General features: G+C 43.2%; 1 protein-coding gene across 1 annotated transcript; it reads left to right on the forward strand.

The window, feature by feature from the left end:
• The first annotated feature begins 1,395 nt into the window (after nt 1–1,395).
• On the forward strand, nt 1,396–19,148 carry LOC137372508 (selenoprotein Pb-like). Its single transcript, XM_068036382.1, has 5 exons — nt 1,396–1,693; nt 4,289–4,503; nt 7,050–7,262; nt 8,049–8,181; nt 18,632–19,148. The coding sequence occupies exons 2-5, from the start codon at nt 4,304–4,306 to the stop codon at nt 18,872–18,874; spliced, it is 789 nt and encodes a 262-aa protein (XP_067892483.1). The 5' UTR covers nt 1,396–1,693; nt 4,289–4,303; the 3' UTR covers nt 18,875–19,148.

A 19,148-nucleotide genomic window follows, 5' to 3' on the forward strand; every position in this document is an offset into this window, starting at 1 on the left:
ATACCTACCCCACATGGACTGCAGCGGTTCAAGAAGGCAGCTCACCACCACCTTCTCAAGAGCAATTAGGGATGGGCAATTAAATGCTGGCCTGGCCAGCGATGCCCACATCCCATGAATGAATTTTTAAAAAAATTCCACGGTAGTTGTTGCAGTCACCGCGGTCACCCTTGTTCTTATAGAGGGTGATGATATTGGCATTGCGCATGTCCTGTGGTACTGCTCCCTCATCCCAGCACAGGCAAAGCAGTTCATTGAGTGCTGAGAGTATAGCAGGCTTGGCACTCTTGATTATTTCAGGGGTAATGCCGTCCTTTCCAGGGGCTTTTCCACTGGCTAGAAAATCAATGGCATCACTGAGTTCCGATTTTGTTGGCTATTCGTCCAGCTCATCCATGACTGGCAAAGACTGGGCTGTATTGAGGGTGGTATCAGTGACATTTTCCCTGGAGTACACTTCAGGCAGTGCTCCACCCAGCGGTCTATTTGCTTGCGTTGGTCAGTGATCGTGTCCCCTGATTTAGACAACAGAAACTGCACTTCAAGGTAATTAATTTCACGTAAAGTACTTTGAGCTGTTTCTGAAGAAAAGATGCAGTATGGTGTTACCTAAATGTAAACCTTTCCTTTTTCAGAAGTCACAAGCTCTGCAATACCCTCCCTATACCTCTCCACCTCCTTCTTTTGGACGCTGCTTGAAATCTACGTCTTTGATCAAGCTTTTGGTCATCTGACCTAATATCTCCTTATGTGGCACCGTGCCACACTTTGTTTCACAATGCTCCTGTAAAGTGTCTTGGGAAGTTTTGTTACATTAAAGATACTGTATAAATATGTGTTTTTGTTATTAATTAGGACCAGGAACCCTGGCCAAATTCTGGCCTCTTAGCCCAGGGGTGGTGAAAGGCAACTGAGTTGCTCTTTCTACTGTCATTCTAGCTAAGATCAGTTACCTCACTCAGTGCAACCTGGGCATCAGACCTGGGACATTCTGGTCCCATTGGCTCAGTTGCACGCTGCCTTTATCAATCAAAACCAAAAACTTTGAAGGAGATGGAAAGAAGATAAAGATGAAGCAAACGCAAAATATCGCGGGGTTCCTGAAAATCTGAAATAAAAACAGAAAATGCTGGAATTCCTCAGCTTGTCAACCAGTATCTGTAGCGAGAAACAAAAGTTAGCATTTCAGATAGGTAACCTTTCATCAATGAAGCTTGATTCATAAATATGAAACACGCCAATTTCCCAATGTGATACCACAAACTGCATGGGAGCATGAGAGCTTTCATTTCGTGTCGTTTAGGTTGTTGTGCCTGAAGCTGGAGGGACTGCTTTAATTTGCTGTTTTGCCCTCTTATGTTTTATCAGGGTTCCTGCTTAGTGATGACAGTAACATTCCGAAGGGAATGTTTGCTGGGCGAGGAAAAATATCTGTTTGATTCACTTTTAAGATTCTGCTGCCTTATAAGGGAGAAAAGTTGCGAATTGGTAATGGCCACAATTGCACCAACTGTTTTACCCACGTTTATCCAGAACTGAAAAGAACCATTCCGATCTGAAAGGGTTAACATTTCACAAACAGTCCGCTTCCAATTCGGGGGGCTATCTTGTGATTGCGTGCTGTGGGAGCACGGAGACCAGAGCTTGGATTAGACGCCCACGGAGAAACAAAAGTGTCGAAATCAGCAGCAAGGTAAAGTGCTGAACGCCTTATTTTGTCACTGAAAGCGATAAAAACTACAGTGGTGCTTTAAAGGAAACTTTTCCATGTTCATCTAAACTGCGTGGCTTTCAAACTTTTCTTTGTTAAATTTTTTCTAAATGTCCGCATTCGGTCCTTGGCGATTGTGTCATTAACATTAAAAGTTTCCAAACTTCTTCAATCAGTGGTGGCCAGATGCACTTCCGGCCGTTTTGTAAAAAAAAAAATTTTGCATTCTATCCGGTTTCGTTTGTTTTGGCCATGTGTTTTTTTTTGCAGCAGAAGTCGTCGATCGCTTAATTTTGGGATCATGCAATAAGTCAACAACATTTTAAAAGTGTAGGACTCTGCATAAAAATTAAACTGACTATATGGGCTGGATTTTACTAGCACCCCCCCCCCCGATTTTTTTTATTTCCAAAATATACTTTATTCATTTTTTGAAACTGTAAAAAAAAATACAATACAAAACAGTTCCAAAAGGCACAAAGTCAAAAATACAAGGAGTGCAAAAGAGATCAGTTTCCTTCAATACAAGAGTGAGTTGCTTCGCATCCCTTCCATCTCATTTTACATGCTATGTACATTTTGCAGCAAACCAAATATTTTCTGGATACAGTTGAGGGGTTTTTCATTGGTCCAGCCCCTCAGTTCACCTTGGTGGGGGGTACCTTACACGGTGGTCTTTCCCCATTGAGCCTTTGCCGCAGCTGCCCCAAGCTTTAGTGAGTCCCTCAGCACGTAGACCTGGACCTTGGAATGTGCCAGTCAGCCCCCTGATGTGAGGGTTCGTGGTGGCGGGGATGGAAAATACGTATGGGAGATGCCTGCCACGGCTTCGATGCCAGGAAGGCCCCGCCCCATTTTACCAGCAGCGGCGAGGCCTTGGGGCGGCCCTCACCCGCTCAGCGGCAAAGCATTGATTTAAATAAATTATAATGTGTTACAACCAGGTGAGAAAGGGGTCCAGGGGTTACCTCTCAGCCTTTTCCTGGTTTGATCGTAACAAGGTTTAATTTTTAAAACACCGTGTTTTTAGTTTCCCCTCAGTGAATCCTTGTTCACTGTGTTCCATTTGTAATGGCAAAGAAATCAACCAAACAGGTTTTCTTAGATTTAAACAAGAAAGGTGTAAATTTATTAACCTCAAAACTCTAATTTGGTTAAAACTAGTAAAACTGCACGACGCGACCATGCTGGCATGCATACACGATAAACACACAGGCAGACAGAAAAGGGGAAAGAATCAAGGGGAAAGGTTTGAAGCAATAGCTGGAGTTCATTTACTGTCCTTTGAGTTTGATGTAAAGTCTTTGATTGCAGTTCAATCTTGCTGTCTCATTGGGGCCCAGTACACACTTTCAAATTTGTTTTGATGGTTTTCTGTCCTGAAATCCAGTTGTGGTCTCTTTTTGTGAGCGAGAGCAAGATAGGGAGATGCTTTCTTCCTTCCAGTTGCCGTCTCATCTCAACCTATTCTGTGAACACAATTCAAACCAAACCTGGGTCAGCAGGCCAGTCATGTGACTAGCTCTTTTTTTCGGGACAACTTGCCTGGAGCGGTTTTGTGGATTCTTTCAATCTTAGTAGACATCCTCAGTAGGGGGCTGGAATGCTGACTTTCACACATTCAAAGTCTGGTGATCAAAATCCGTTTGGGTTAATTGAATCAGGGAGTAGTTCCATTGTCTTCTCCAGACAACTGTCTCTTAGAATGCAAATATTTTCAGCCACTGCCCTGTTAGAATGCAGGTGCAGCCATATTTTCAGTCCAGTAAGAGTTTAAAATTAATGTTCCATTTGACAAAATTAATATGCCTCGTTCTTGGCAGTTGTGGTTTTCATCACAAATGAATGAATAATGACTTACCTTGTAGCGATGGCCATCCCACGGCACTGGCCGGAACTCACGTGCCTTCAAATCTCCATTTGGAGATCCGAGGCTTAATGGTTGTGGGGAGGGGACAGGAGTGAAGTTCTCTGGGGGGGCGGAGAGGGGAGTGGGGAAAATTCTTCCTATTGTTGTGGGGGGGGGGTATTGGGGGAAGGGATTGTGCGTTAAAGTTAATAAAGGTCGGCGGAATAAAGTTTTTTGGAAGGGAAGGGCAATTGATGAATTGATTAGTCATTGGGCGTGTGGGAGAGGGCATTGAAAATGTTAATACATGTCTAACTTTATTTTTGACCATTCTGTGACTTTAAAAATAAAAATGTAACTGAAGGGCTTGATGCCCTTTAAAAATGGCACCGCCACCTGCGTGGTGGCGCCAGACGTTGTTGCTGGGGATGGTGCACCTGCTCCCTCTACGTCATCGGGAGAGGGCGTTCCGTCCCCTCCATGTTAATGAGCCGCCGTGCAAAATATCGTGGTGGTTCCGCGACATGCACTGCGCACTTTTTGAAGTTCTATGAGTCCTGGAGTTTAGAATTTCAGTTAGAAAATGTGCAAAGGTTGGATTTATGTTGGGGTTAATGTATTTCCTACAAAAAGATTGGCATACCATTAATTGGGGCCTTTTGTGTCACTGTTGCCTTTTAAAATGTTAATGTTAAAGAAATTTATTGTCCATCTACTCCAAATTGTAGGGTGTGTAAGAGATCATGATGGGGCTAGAGATGCCTTTACTCACTATTCTTTTGGGCCTAACAATCACTGTGGCAGTAGCAGAGACCAGAATCTGTAAGGTGGCCCCTCACTGGGAGATTGACAACCAGAACCCAATGGAAGAACAGTTTGACCATGTGGTTGTGGTGGCTCTTCTCAAAGCAAGCTGCCGGTTCTGTCTCACGCAGGCAACCAAGTAAGTCTAGCACTTCATAATTATTTTCCTCCCCCTGCCCTTATGTAATCTCGGCAATGCTATTCTTCATTCAAGAGCACAGGCTGGAAACTTGCTGCAATCCTATTCTAGATTGTTAGCCACTAGGTGAGGTACAAGACTGCCGAGGCGTGAAAAAGCTCTCTTGATTTCTCCCTCCCACTGGAAAAGAACACCATCTTTTTGTCAGTGGCTTCTCACAGTGGCAAAGTTAGGACCAAGGACTTGATATCTTACGAATTGAAGCCCTATATAGATGTTGAGAATGCATTGAACACTTTTTTGTTTAATTAAGAGCAAAATATTGCAGATGCTGGAATTCTGAAATGAGGACAGAAAGTGTACTCAGCAGGTCTGGCAGCATCTGTGTAGAGAGAAACAGAGTTAATGTTTCAGATCTGTGACCTTTCATCAGAACCTCTGTTTTCCAAAAGGAGGTGTAAATTGCAGAATGATGGACCCTCCTCCGCCTGGCTGAATTTGTTCTGACATTGAACAACTTCTCCTCTAACTCTGCTCACTTCCTCCAAATAATAGGTGTTGCTATGGGTACCCACAGAGGTCCGAGCTATGCTGGCCTTTTTGTTGGATATGTGGAACGTTCCTTGTTCCAGTCCTACTAGGGGCCCCCCACCCTGTCACCTCTTTTTCCAGTTGAATGATGACTGTATCAGTGTAATTTCTTGCTTTCGCCCTGAACTGGAAAACTTAATCAACTTTGTTTCCAATTTCCAGCCTTCTCCCGCCTTCACATGGTCCATCTTCCTTCCCTTCCACGACTTCAGTTCTGAAGAAGGGTCACTGACCTGAAGCGTTAACTCTGCTTCTCTCTCCATAGATGCTACCAGACCTGCTGAGCATTTCCAGTGTTTCTTGTTTTTAATTTACTATAAACCCACTGACTCCCATATCTACCTCGATGACTCTTCCTCACACCCCACTTCCTGTGAGGACTCTGTTCCATTCTCCCAATTCCTTTGTCTGTGTCACATCTGTTTTGATGATACCTGCTGAGCATTTCCAGTGTTTCTTGTTTTTAATTTACTATAAACCCACTGACTCCCATATCTACCTTGATGACTCTTCCTCACACCCCACTTCCTCTGAGGACTCTGTTCCATTCTCCCAATTCCTTTGTCTGTGTCACATCTGTTTTGATGATGCAACCTTCCATACCAGTGCATCTGATATGTCTTCCTTTTTCCTCAACTGAGGATTCCTCCCCCCCCCCCCCCACCCCCACCTTGTTTGACAGGGCCCTTGAACGTGTCTGTCCCATTTCCTGCACTTCTCTCTCTTCTCTCCCTCCCAGAAACACGATAGGGTTTCCCCCTTGTCCTCACCTTCCACCACACCAGCCTTTGTACTCATCCTTTGCCATTTCTGCCACTTCCAGTGTGATGCCACCAACAAACATATCTTTCAATCCCCTTTCAGCATTCTGAAGGGGCAATTCCTTTAATGACACCCTTGTCCACTCCTCAATCGCCCTCCATACACCCTCCCGTTCCCATGGAACGTTTCCAGGCAAGGGCAAAATATGCAACACCTGCCTTTTCACCTCCTCTCTCTTCACCATCCAAGGTCCCAATCACTCCTTCCAGGTGAAACTGCCATTTACGTGTACTTCTTTCAATTTAGTATGCTGTATTCTCTGTTCACAATGTGGTTTGCTGCACATTGGAGAGACCAAATGCAGATTGGGTGGCCACTTTGTGGAACACCTCCATTCAGTTTGCAATCATGGCCCAAGCTTCCAGTCACCTGTCATTTTAATTCTCCACCTTGCTCTCACACTGACCTGTTTGTCCTCGGCCTCCTGCAGCGTTCAAATGAAGTTCAACATAAGTTCGAGGAACAGCACCTTTCTTTCGATTCGGCACTTTACAGCCTTCAAGATTCAACATTGAGTTCAACAATTTCAGACCGTACCCTCTGCTCCCATTTTGTTTCCTTTCTCTTTGCAAATTTTGGTTTTACTCTCGTTTTCTTTTCGTGTTTTTGCTTTTAGATAGCAGCTGTTCATCTTTCTGCTATTCATACCTCCTCTAGAGGAGGTTTTGTTTCTTTACTTGTCCATTACCACTCCCTTTGACTTTGCACCACCAACTCTTTTGTCATTTAATCTCTCCTGTCTTCTACCCTGTCACATACCTCCCCTTTTGTTCTTTTCCCACTGTCCCACCTTTCACTTCTTAAAATCTGTTAAATATCTAACATTTCCCAGTTCTTTTAAGGGTCATTGACCTGAAACATTAGCTCTGTTTCTCTCTCCACAGATGCTTCCTGTCCAGCTGAGTATTTCCAGCATTTTCTGTTTGTATTTCAGATTTCCAGCATTTGGTCTTTGTACAAGTGTTAGCAATGTTGGTGTGAACCAATCCAATTATTCACTGACACCATCAGATCACAAGTTGGCTCCATGTTTTTTTTAAATAAAATCATATCCAATTTTAACTCTTCAGTATGCATACTCAACTTTGCAAAGTAATGCTGATGACAGTTTGTTGCTTTTATTGCTTTGATAGATTAGGCAGCTTGCAAGACAAGCTCAATCGTCAAGGCCTGAAGGAAGTAGGCTATATTATAGTGAATGAAAAAACACCTCAGTCTCGGGCCATGCTCTGGGAGCTCAAACGGCACGCTCCTGAGGATGTCCCTGTTTACCAGCAATCACCATTTCAACTTGATGTCTGGCGCATCCTGCAGGGTAACAAGGATGACATCCTCATCTACGATAGGTTGGTTACTTTGAGTGGTTAATTTTCCACAAAAAACATATTTTAAATTGCAGCGTTGAGTAGAATTTGTTGCTATTAAACAGATACCTCCACCTTCAATTATTTGTGTACAATAGTAGTTAAGACCACTGGGAAAGTAGGAATAAGGAATGACTTACTCTAGCTCTCTGATTTGTGCTAACAAAATGGCAGAAACGTTTTGCTTTTATTATTGAAATATCTTGCAAAATTAGCAAAATTTATTCCTCTTATGTTTCCCCCATCTCACATAAAGGTGCTACCTCGTGCTGAGATATGTTTACACAGTGGTAATAGCCCTTTGTTATTTTACCCAAGCAGTCTTGTGTGAGTATGTTCACCATGTTAGTGAAACCTAATCCGGTGCTCATGTGCATGCGCATACATGTTTTCCAACAGGAATCACTACAGCAATCATAAGTAAGAGTTCTGGTTGATGCTTAACATTTTTGCCCTTCTGTATTCCTGGGACACCTGAGGCAAATTGTTGCCATCTCTACCTGAGATTAATCAACTGAACAGTTCATGGGCAAAACTTCCAATCTTTTGAGTCTGTGTGGCCCAATACTAGATAATGTGATTTTTTTTATCCACTAAGATGCTAGCTATCGTATATTAAATATTGAGTAGTTGTTGATCTTGCATGTTTATCTTCTAAAGGCATCTGTACAATGATTTACAAGGAATTGGACTGTTTACAATGTGACTCGCATGTCACATCAAGGTAGTTAATCCCATTTTCATGATATTTTCTTTTTGTTTTCCTAGATGTGGTAAATTGACCTTTCATATTGTATTACCATATAGCTACCTCCATTTTCGCTATATTGAAGCAGCAATCCGGGCTACATATAACAACGATATCTGTGGGAACTGCAGTGTCAGCGACATAAATCTGGAGGTAATTGTTAGCAATAATTGGCAATCTCAATCTCAGAAAGATGACAATAATGGCTGGTAAACAGAGGTCATATTAATACAAAAATGTAATGTTTGTGGCATCAGTTTACCTCAGAAATTGTGTCTTCAAGCAAAAAAGAGGAACTCATATACTTTGATTTGCTTTACTTCATAGGAAACTAGTCACTGGTAAGAATATAAGAAATAGGAGCAGGAGTAGACCATACAGCCCATCGAGGCTGCTGCGCTATTCGGTATGGTCATGGCTGATCTTAGGCTTCAACTCCACTTCCTGCCTGCTCCCCATATCCCTTGATTCCCTGAGAGACCAAAAATCTGTCTATTTCAACCTTGGATATATTCAATGATGGAGCATCCACTACCCTCTGAGGTAGAGAATTCCAAAGATTCACAACCCTTTGAGTGAAGAAATGTCTATTCATCTCAGTCCTAAACGATTGCCCCTTTGTCCTGAGACTATGCCCCCATGTTTTAGATTACCCAGCCAGTGGAAACAACCTCTCAGTGTCTACCCTATCAAGCCCCTTCAGAATCTTGTAAGTTTCAATGGGATAACCTCTTATTCTTCTAAACGCTAGAGAGTATAGGCCCAATTTACTCAGCCTCTCATCATAAAACAATCCTCTCATCCCAGGGACCAATCTAGTGAACCTTTGCTGTACTGCCTCCAATTCAAATATATCCTTCTTTAAATATGGAGACCAAAACTGCACACAGTATTCCAGGTGTGGTCTCACCAAAGCCCTGTACAATTGCAGCAAGACTTCCTTATTCTTGTACTCCAATCTGTTTTCAATAAAGGCCAACAAGCCATTTGCCTTCCTAATTGCTTGCTGAACGTGCATGCCAAATTTCTGTGTTCCATATATGAGCACACCCAAGTCTCTCTCAACATCAACATTTACAAGTTTCACACCTTTAAAAAAAGTTCTGCTCTTCTATTCTTATGACCAAAGTGAATAACCTCACACTTCCCCACATTATATTCCATCTGCCACCTTGTTGCCAACTCACTTAACCTGTCTTTATGTCTTTGCAGCCTCTCTCTGTCCTCCTCATAGCTTGCATTTCCACCTATCTTTTATCATCAGCAAACTTAGATACATTACTCTCTGGCTCTTTATCTAAGACATTAATATAGAATGTAAATAGCTGAGGCTTCAGCACTGACCCTTGCGGCATTCCACTACTCAGAACCTGCTAACTTGAAAATACCCCATTTGTACCTTCTGTCTGCTTCCTGTCCGTTAATCTATCCTCTGTCCATGCTAATATATTACCTCCAATTCCAAGAGCCCTTATCTTGTCTATTAATCTTTTGTGTAACATCTTAACAATTGAAATCCTTTTGGAAATCCAAGCACACTACATCGACTGGTTCTTCTTTATCTACCCGACTAGTTAAATCCTCAGAAAACTGTAATAAATTTGTCAAACATGATTTCACTTTTGTAAAACCATGTTGACTTTGCCTGGTCATACTGTGATTTTCTGAATGCATTGTTAAGACTTCCTTCATAATAGATTTCAGCAATTTTTTCCCAATGACTGATGTCAGGCTACTGGCCTATAGTTCCCTGTTTTCTCTCTTCCCTCCTTTCTTGAATAGCAGTATTACATTTACTAAATTCCAGTTTGCTGGGACTGTTCTAGAATCCAGGGAATTTTGGAAAATCATAGCTAACGCATCCACTATCTCTGCAGCTATCTCCTTTAGAACCCTAGGATGTAGGCCATCCGATCCTGGGGATTTGTTGGATTTCAACCCCTTAAGTTTCTCCAATACTTTTTCTCTATTGACATTAATTATCTTAATTTCCTCACTCTTTTTAGATCCTTGGTTACTCTCTATTTCTGGTATATAACTTGTGTCTTCTATTGTGAAGACAGACATAAAGCATTTGTTCAGCGTGTCTGCCATTTTCTCATTCCCCATAATAATTTTCTTGTCTCTGGTTCCAAGGGACATTCCAAGTATACTTTAGATATCTCTTTCTTTTTATATACTTATAAAAGCTCTTAAAATCTGTTTTAATATTCCGAGCTAGTTTACTCTCATATTCTATCTTTTTCCTTTCTATCAACTTTTTAGTGGCCCGTTTGCTGCTTACTAAGACCCTCCCAGTCCTCAGACTTGTTACTATTCTTTGCAACATTATCAGCCTTTTCTTTTAATCTAATACTATCCTTAACTTCCTGAGTAAGGCATGGATTTATCTTTCTTGCTTAGTTTTTATTTTCAATGGAATGCATTTTTATTGAACATTTTGAATTGTTTCTTTAAATGCTTCCAACGGTTTATTTACTGCCAGACCATTCCGTCTACTTACCCAATCAGACTCAACCAGCTCTCTCCACATACTTATGTAATTGGCTTTGTTAAAGTTTAAGATTCCTGATTGGAGTATGTTGCTTTCAAGCTTAACATGGAATTCAATTGTGTTATGCTAGGCCCCGACCTGCCAAGAATGAGGCACATTAATTTTGTCATGAACATTGATCTTAAACTGTTACTGGAGTTAAGAAAGGACCTGTTAAATGATCAGCCATGGATGGAAAAGATATTTGCAAATTAACAGATAGTGTTTGGAAGGACAAAGCAGCCATTTCCTGACATTCAACCCACAACTTTTGATCACCAGACGTTGAAGGTGGGGAGCTCGCATTCCAGGTTGACTGCTGAGATGGCCAAATACACAAACGGACATGGTCGAACCAGCTAGTCACATGACTAACCTGCTGGGCAACCTGAGTTTTTTATGAATTTATACAAACAGTTTGGGCAGTGTCTGTTTGCTTCTGGACTGAGAAGATCTCTCCTGTCTGCTCCCATTTCTTTCTCACAAGCCTCTGAATCCACTGAAGACACATGAACCTCAAGAGAGAAAAGTCTCCTACAGCGAACAAGGTTTAAGAAGAATACTGGACCCCAACAAAAAGCAAGAACTACCTACAATCAAGGACTCTACAGTGAGCTCGAAGCGCCGTAACAACAATTCTTCAGATTTTGCCTCAAACTTTTCCACTTTATTTTTCTTCTGCTCTTTTCTGTCTCTATTTGCATGTGTGTATCGTGTATGCATGCTCGTGTGGGCACGTCGTGTATCCGTAGGCGTTAACCGAATTAGAGTTTAAGTTTAATAAATTTCAACTTTTCTTCTTTAAATCTAAGAAAGTCTGTTTGTGCAGATTTCTTTGCCTGATAATTGTAAAGCGGAGAACAAGGATTCACCAAGGGGGAGCTAAAAACATGGTGTATTTAAAATAAATCCTGTTACAGTAAGACCAGGGAATGCTGAAAGGGAACCCAAGACCTCTTTCCCACTTGGTTGTAACAATTATATTATGATCACTATTTCCCAACAGATCTTTTATGATGAGATTACGAATTAACCCTGCCTCATTACACAATACTAGATCTAATGTAGCTTTATCTCTAGTTGGTTCCATAACATATTTCTCCAGGAAACTGTCACAAAAACATTTCACAAACTCATCTTCTAGACCACCCTTGTCAATTTGATTGGTCCCGGCCATATGAAAATCAAGGTCCCCCACAATTATTACATTGCCTTTATTACAAGCTCCAATAATTTCTTGCTTAATGTTCTGTCCAACAGTATATCTACTGTTAGGGGGCCTATAAACTACTACACCAGCTATTCCTAATCTCCACCCAAAATGATTCTACTTCCTGATCTTCTGAGCCATGGTCCTTTCTCACTAATGCCCTATGTCATCCCTTACTGTCAGGGCTACCCCTTCTCCTTCAGGGGAATTCAGCAAGAACCAAGTCTGTGGCACCTCGGGTGGCTCAGCTGCACAGGAGGGGAGGAAAAAGAGTAGGAGAGCTATAGTGATAGGAGATTCTATCGTAAGGAGTACTGATGGGCGTTTCTGTGTATGTTGTCTCCCTGGTGCTCAAGTCAAGGATGTTGCGGAGTGGCTGCAGGACATTCTAAAGGGGGTGGGTGGACATTCAGAGGTCATGGTTCACATTGGTACCAATGACATAGGTAGAAAGGGGGATGAGGTCCTGCAACAAGAATTTAGGCAGCTAGGTAGCAGATTAAAAAGCAGGGGCTCAAAGGTTGTAATCTCTGGATTACTCCCGGTGCCACGTGCAAGTGAGTATAGGAATAGGAGGATAGAGCAGAAGAATGCATGGCTGAAGACATGCTGCAGGAGGGAGGGCTTTAGTTTCCTGGATCACTGGGTCTGTTTCTGGCAAAGGTGGGACCTGTACAAGTTGGATGGGTTGCACCTGAACCGGATCGGGACCAACATCCTTGCAGGGAGGTTTGCTAGTGCTGTTGGGGATGGGGTTTAAACTAATTTGGCAGGGGAATGGGATACAGAGTGGAGGTACAATAGGAGGTGATGCACAGTCAATTATAGAAGAGAAACTAAGTCAGTCTGAAAGGCAGAGCAAATATAGACCTGTTAAGGAAGAAGCGAATAATGCAAGACTGGATTGCATCTATTTTAACGCAAGGAGTCTTACAAGTAAGGCAGATGAATTGAGGGCGTTGATTAATACATGGGAATAAGATATTATTGTTATCACAGAGACATGGTTGAGGGAAGGGAAGGGCAGGACTGGCAGCTCAGTATTCCAGGGTATAGAATCTTCAGGCGTGACAAGGGGTGGGGGGGGGGGGTGTAAAAGAGGAGGTGGCATTGCACTATTGATCAAGGAGTCAATTACTGCAGTAAGGAGGGGTGATATCTTAGAAGGTTCCTCAAATGAGACCATATGGGTAGAACTTAAAAACAAAAAGGGGGCAATCACTTTGCTGGGAGTGTATTACAGGCCTCCAAATAGTCAGGGAGAGATAGCGGAGCAGACATGTAGGCAAATCTCATAGAGGTGTAAAAATACTAGGGTAATAATAGTAGGGGATTTCAACTTCCCCAATATTAACTGGGATAGTCTTAGTGCTAAAGGCTTAAAGGGCATCCAGGAGAGCTTTTTGAGCCAGCACATAGGAAGTCCTGCAAGAGAAGGGGCGGTACTGGACCTACTCTTAGGGAATGTAGCCGGGGATAGTGACCATAACTCTAAGATTTAGGTAGTTATGGAAAAGGACAAAGATGGACTGGAAATAAAGGTACTGAATTGGGGGAAGGCCGATTTCAATGTGATAAAAGAGTATCTGACCAAAGTGGACTGGGAGCATTTACTTGTAGGAGAGTGGGAGTCATTCAAAAATTAAATAGTGAGAGTTCAGAGCCAACATGTGCCCCTAAAAGTGAAGGGCAGGACCAACAAGTCCCGGGAACCCTGGATGTCAAGGGATATGGAGGATTGGATAAGAAAAAAAAGGAGGCTTATGGCAGATTCAGAGGGCTGAAAACAGTGGAGGCCCTAGAGGAGTATAGAAAGTGTAGGGGGTACTTAAAAAAGCAATTAGGAGAGCGAAGAGGGGCATGAAAAAACACTGGTGGGCAAGATAAAGGAAAATCCCAAGGCATTTTATAAGTCTTTCAGGGCAAGAGGATAACCAGGGAAAGAGTAGGGCCCATTAGGGACAAAAGTGGCGATCTGTATGTGGAGCCAGAGGATGTTGGTGAGGTTTTAAATTATTACTTTTCATCTGTGTTCAGTATGGAGAAGGACGCTGTAGGTGTAGAGATCAGGGAGGGGGATTGTGATATTTGAAAGGGAGGAGGTATTTGTGGTTTTAGTGGGCTTACAAGTGAATAAATCCCCTTGGCCCAAATGAGATATATCCAAAATACTATAAAAGCAATATACTGCGGATGCTGGAAATCTGAAATAAAAACAAGAAATGCTGGAAATACTCAGCAGGTCTGGCAGCATCTGTGGAGAGAGAAGCAGAGTTAACGTTTCAAGTCAGTGACCCTTCTTCAGAACTAGCATATTGGATATATATTGGAAATATTGGGGGCGGCGCAGTGGTTAGCACTGCAGCCTCACAGCTCCAGGGACCCGGGTTCGATTCTGGGTACTGCCTGTGTGGAGTTTGCAAGTTCTCCCTGTGTCTGCGTGGGTTTCCTCCGGGTGCTCCGGTTTCCTCCCACATGCCAAAGATTTGCAGGTTGATAGGTTAATTGGCCATTATAAATTGCCCCTAGTATAGGTAGGTGGTAGGGGAATATATAGGGACAGGTGGGGATGTGGTAGGAATATGGGATTAGTGTAGGATTAGTATAAATGGGTGGTTGATGGTCGGCACAGACTCGGTGGGCCGAAGGGCCTGTTTCAGTGCTGTATCTCTAAACTAAACTAAATAAGGTTCCCCACGGTAGGCTATTGCAGAAAATACGGAAGTATGGGGTTGAAGGTGATTTAGAGCTTTGGATCAGAAATTGGCTAGCTGAAAGAAGACAGAGGGTGGTGCTTAATGGCAAATGTTCATCCTGGAGTTTAGTTACTAGTGGTGTACCGCAAGGATCTGTTTTGGGGCCACTGCTGTTTGTCATTTTTATAAATGACCTGGAAGAGGGTGTAGAAGGGTGGGTTAGTAAATTTGCAGATGACACTAAGGTCGGTGGAGTTGTGGATAGTGCCGAAGGATGTTGTAGGGTACAGAGGGACATAGATAGGCTGCAGAGCTGGGCTGAGAGATGGCAAATGGAGTTTAATGCGGAAAAGTGCGAGGTGATTCACTTTGGAAGGAGTAACAGGAATGCAGAGTACTGGGCTAATGGGAAGATTCTTGGTAGTGTAGATGAACAGAGAGATCTTGGTGTCCAGGTGCATAAATCCCTGAAGGTTGCTACCCAGGTTAATAGGGCTGTTAAGAAGGCATATGGTGTGTTAGCTTTTATTAGTAGGGGGATCGAGTTTCGGAGCCACGAGGTCATGCTGCAGCTGTACAAAACTCTGGTGAGACCGCACCTGGAGTATTGCGTGCAGTTCTGGTCACCGCATTATAGGAAGGATGTGGAAGCTATGGAACGGGTGCAGAGGAGATTTACTAGGATGTTGCCTGGTATGGAGGGAAGGTCTGACGAGGAAAGGCTGAGGGACTTGAGGTTGTTTTCGTTGGAGAGAAGGAGGAGGAGAGGTGACTTAATAGAGACATATAAGATAATCAGAGGGTTAGATAGGGTGGATAGTGAGTGTCTTTTTCCTTGGATGGTGATGGCAAACACGAGGGGACATAGCTTCAAGTTGAGGGGTGATAGATATAGGACAGATGTGAGAGGTAGTTTCTTTACTCAGAGAGTAGTAAGGGCGTGGAACGCCCTGCCTGCAGCAGTAGTAGATTCGCCAACTTTAAGGGCATTTAAGTGGTCATTGGATAGACATATGGATGAAAATGGAATAGTGTAGGTCAGATGGTTTCACAGGTCGGCGCAACATCGAGGGCCGAAGGGCCTGTACTGCTCTGTAATCTTCTAATTCTAATTCTAAAAAAAAAAGATTGCAGGGGCTCTGACACAAATTTTCAAATCCTCTCTAGCCACAGGAGAGGTGCCAGTGGACTGGAGGACAGCAAATGTGGTACCATTATTCAAGAAGGGTAGTTGGGATAAACCAGGTAAATACAAGCCAGTGAGTCTAACATCAGTGGTAGGGAAACTATTGGAAAAATTTCTGGGGGACAGGATTAATCTCCACTTGGAGAGGCAGGGATTAATCAGGGATAGTCAGCATGGCTTTGTCAGAGGGAGATCATGTCTAACAAATTGGATTGAATTTTTCAAGGAGGTGACTAGGTGTGTAAATGAGGGTAAAGCAGTTGATGTAGTCTACATGGACTTCAGTAAGGCTTTTGATGAGGTCCCGCATGGGAGATTGGTCAAGAAGGTAAGAGCCCTTGGGATCTAGGGCAGTTTGGCAAATTGGATCCAAAATTAGCTTAGTGGCAGGAGGCAGAGGGTGATGGTCGAGGGTTGTTTTTGCGATTGAAAGCCTGTGACCAGTGGTGTACCACAGCGATCGGTGCTGGGACCCTTGCTGTTTGTAGTGTACATTAATGATTTAGTTGTGAATATAGGAGGTATGATAAGTAAGTTCGCAGATAACTCAAAAATTGGTGGTGTCATAAATAGTGCGGAGGATAGCCTTAGATTACAGGATGATATAGATGGGCAGAGCAGTGACAAATGGAATTTAATCCTGAGAAGTGTGAGGTGATGCATTTTGGGAGGACTAACAAGGCAAGGGAATATACAATGGATGGTAGGACCCTAGGGAGTACAGAGGGTCAGAGGGACCTTGGTGTACTTGTCCATAGATCATTGAAGGCAGCAGCTCAGGTAGATAAGGTGGTTAGGAAGGCATATGGGATACTTGCCTTTATTAGCAGAGGCATAGAATGTAAGAGTAGGGAGGTTATGATGGAGCTGTATAAAACGCTAGTTAGGCCACAGCTGGAGTACTGTGTACAGTTCTGGTCGCCACACTATAGGAAGGATGTGATTGCACCGGAGAGGGTGCAGAGGAGATTCACCAGGATGTTGCCTGGGCCTGGAGCATTTCAGCTGTGAAGAGGGACTGGATAGGCTAGGGTTGTTTTCCTTAGAGCAGAGAAGGCTGAGGGGGGACTTGATTGAGGTATACAAAATTATGAGGGGGGTAGATAGGAAGAAACTTTTTCACCTTGGTGGAGGTGTCAATCAGGGGGCACAGATTTAAGCTAAGAGGCAGGAGGTTTTGAGGGGATTTGAGGAAAAACATTTTCATCCTGAGGATGGTTGGAATCTGGAACACACTGCCTGAAGGGGTGCTAGAGGTAGGAGCCCTCACAACATTTAATAAGTATTTAGATGAGCACTTGAAACGCCATAACATACAAGGCTACAGGCCAACTGCTGGAAAATGGGATTAGAATAGACAGGCTTGATGGCCGGTGTGGGCCCAATGGGCCGAAGGGTTTGTTTCAGTGCTTTGTAACTCTAGGACTCCTTTGCCATGCAGTCTGTTTTTTCAAAATATTGTGTACCCTGGAATGTTTATTTCCCAACCTCGGTCGCCTTGTAACCATGTCTTTGTAATAGCGATGAGATGTAAACCATTTATTTATTTTTGTGCCGCTAATTCATCTATCTTATTGCAGATACTTTGTGAATTCAGATAAAGAACCTTTAATTTCGTTTTTTTTTACTGCTATTCCCTGCATGGATCTTACTAGCGGATGCATAATTACTGTTAAACTCTCTCTCCCTTCCTATCTCACTTTGCTTGTCTTTACCAACATCACTAGACTGTTCTATTGCCTTGACTTTTCTTTTTGGATTTCAAAATCTCCCTTCACCCTCCCCTCCCCCGCACCCCCCTGCCACCACCCCTGTTAGTTTAAAGCTTTATCCACAGCCCTAGTTATATGATTTGCCAGGACACTGGTCCCATCCCTGTTTATGTGGAGCCCATCCCAATGGAACAGCTCTCTTTCCTGAGTACTGGTGCCAGTGCCCCATGAATCGAAACCCCTTCTTCCCACACCACTCTTGGAGCCACACGTTTAATTCTCTGATCTGCTTGACCCTACGCCAATTGGCGCGTGGCTCAGGTAACATTCTACAGATGATTAATGTTTAATGATGTTTAATGTTGTAATCTTCAAATTCTCTCAGCAGAAGATCATTCCTAGTTCTGCCTATTCGTTGATTCCTACGTGGAATGTTCTTTGGGGAGTTGAGGGCTATGAGAAACTGACACGAAAGAAGAGTTGCGGTCTGGGGCAGATCAGCAATGATCTTGTTGAATGGCCAGGCAGGCTTGAGGAGCCGAATGGCCTACTCCTGCTCCTATTTCTTATGACCATGACAACTGGATCTTCCCCCTCCCACTCCAAGTTCATCTCCAGCCACGATGAGATGTCCTTAACCCTGGCACCGGGCAGGCAACACAACCTTAAGAGCACCCGTTCGCAGCTGCAGAGAACAGTATCTATCCCCCTGACTATACTGGCCCCTATCACCACCACATTCCTTTTCACTTCCCCCCCATGTAAATGGCATTCTGAACCATGATACCATGGCCAGTTTGCTCACCAACACTACAGTCCTTGTCCTCATCCAAACAGGTAGCAAGCATCTTGTACCTGTTGGTCAAAGTCAAGGGCTGGTGCTCCTCCATCACTACATCCTGGATCCCCATACATGCCTGACTTGCAGTCATGCCCTCCTGTCCCTGACCGTTGACTAACTCTAAAGTTCTACTCAACCTAAGGGGTGTGACTGCCTCCTGGAATAAAGTGTTCAGGTAACTCTCCCCCTCCCTGATCTCTGCAATGTCTGCAGCTCAAACTCCAGCTCAGCAACTCTGAGCCGAAGTTGCTCTAGTTGCGGATGCTTACTGTTGTCTGGGTCTGCAGTGCATTCCACAGATTCCCACATGTGGCAGTCACGGCACATCACCATTCCTACCATGTCTGTTTAACTTTGTTTATTTAAATTCATAACTAAATGTCTAATTACTCATCTGAAGTAATAGCAAGTTCCATTTCTTGCAGACAGAAAGAAACATCACCACAACCTACAAGGCAAACCTTACTCAATCTAACACCACAACTTTGGTGACAAGTCAGGTTTTTGAAAACAAAGCAATTCAGCCAGTGCAGCAGGATATATCTAGTAAACCTCACCCTGACCCCAACCAACAAGGAACCTTGGCTCCATGTGCTAGGCATCTGCATCATTTCAATAATAACCAAGGTGGAGGCGTGGAGTGTGATGAAACTCAGAGTTCGGAGTAGAAATAGAAAAAACATCAACAAGAGTTAAAATAACTGGCAACCACAGGACAACTGCCAGCATCAAACCTAATGATTCAAATGATTTGCCAAAACTGAATCCTGGCTTTGAACATCTTCAGTTTTTAATTGAGGGATGTAATGCATGGTATCTCCCACAACAAACATTGTTTTGTGTTTTTGTCTTTTTTGTTCTTTTGATAAATTGTCATCACTAGACTCCTTTAATAGTAACAGTGAAATATAAATAAAACCATTAAAGATAAGATTGAAATTA

This window comes from Heterodontus francisci, chromosome 8, assembly GCF_036365525.1.
Source record: "Heterodontus francisci isolate sHetFra1 chromosome 8, sHetFra1.hap1, whole genome shotgun sequence".
Taxonomy (NCBI): domain Eukaryota; kingdom Metazoa; phylum Chordata; class Chondrichthyes; order Heterodontiformes; family Heterodontidae; genus Heterodontus; species Heterodontus francisci.

What these genes read in the sequence shown, in the direction of transcription:
- LOC137372508 (XM_068036382.1), top strand. Translation starts at nt 4,304, where the DNA reads ATGATGGGGCTAGAGATGCCTTTACTCACTATTCTTTTGGGCCTAACA. An exon ending in TGTCTCACGCAGGCAACCAA is followed by an intron (nt 4,504 to 7,049) that starts GTAAGTCTAGCA and finishes TTGCTTTGATAG; the next exon opens with ATTAGGCAGCTTGCAAGACA. An exon ending in TCAGCGACATAAATCTGGAG is followed by an intron (nt 8,182 to 18,631) that starts GTAATTGTTAGC and finishes CATTTCTTGCAG; the next exon opens with ACAGAAAGAAACATCACCAC.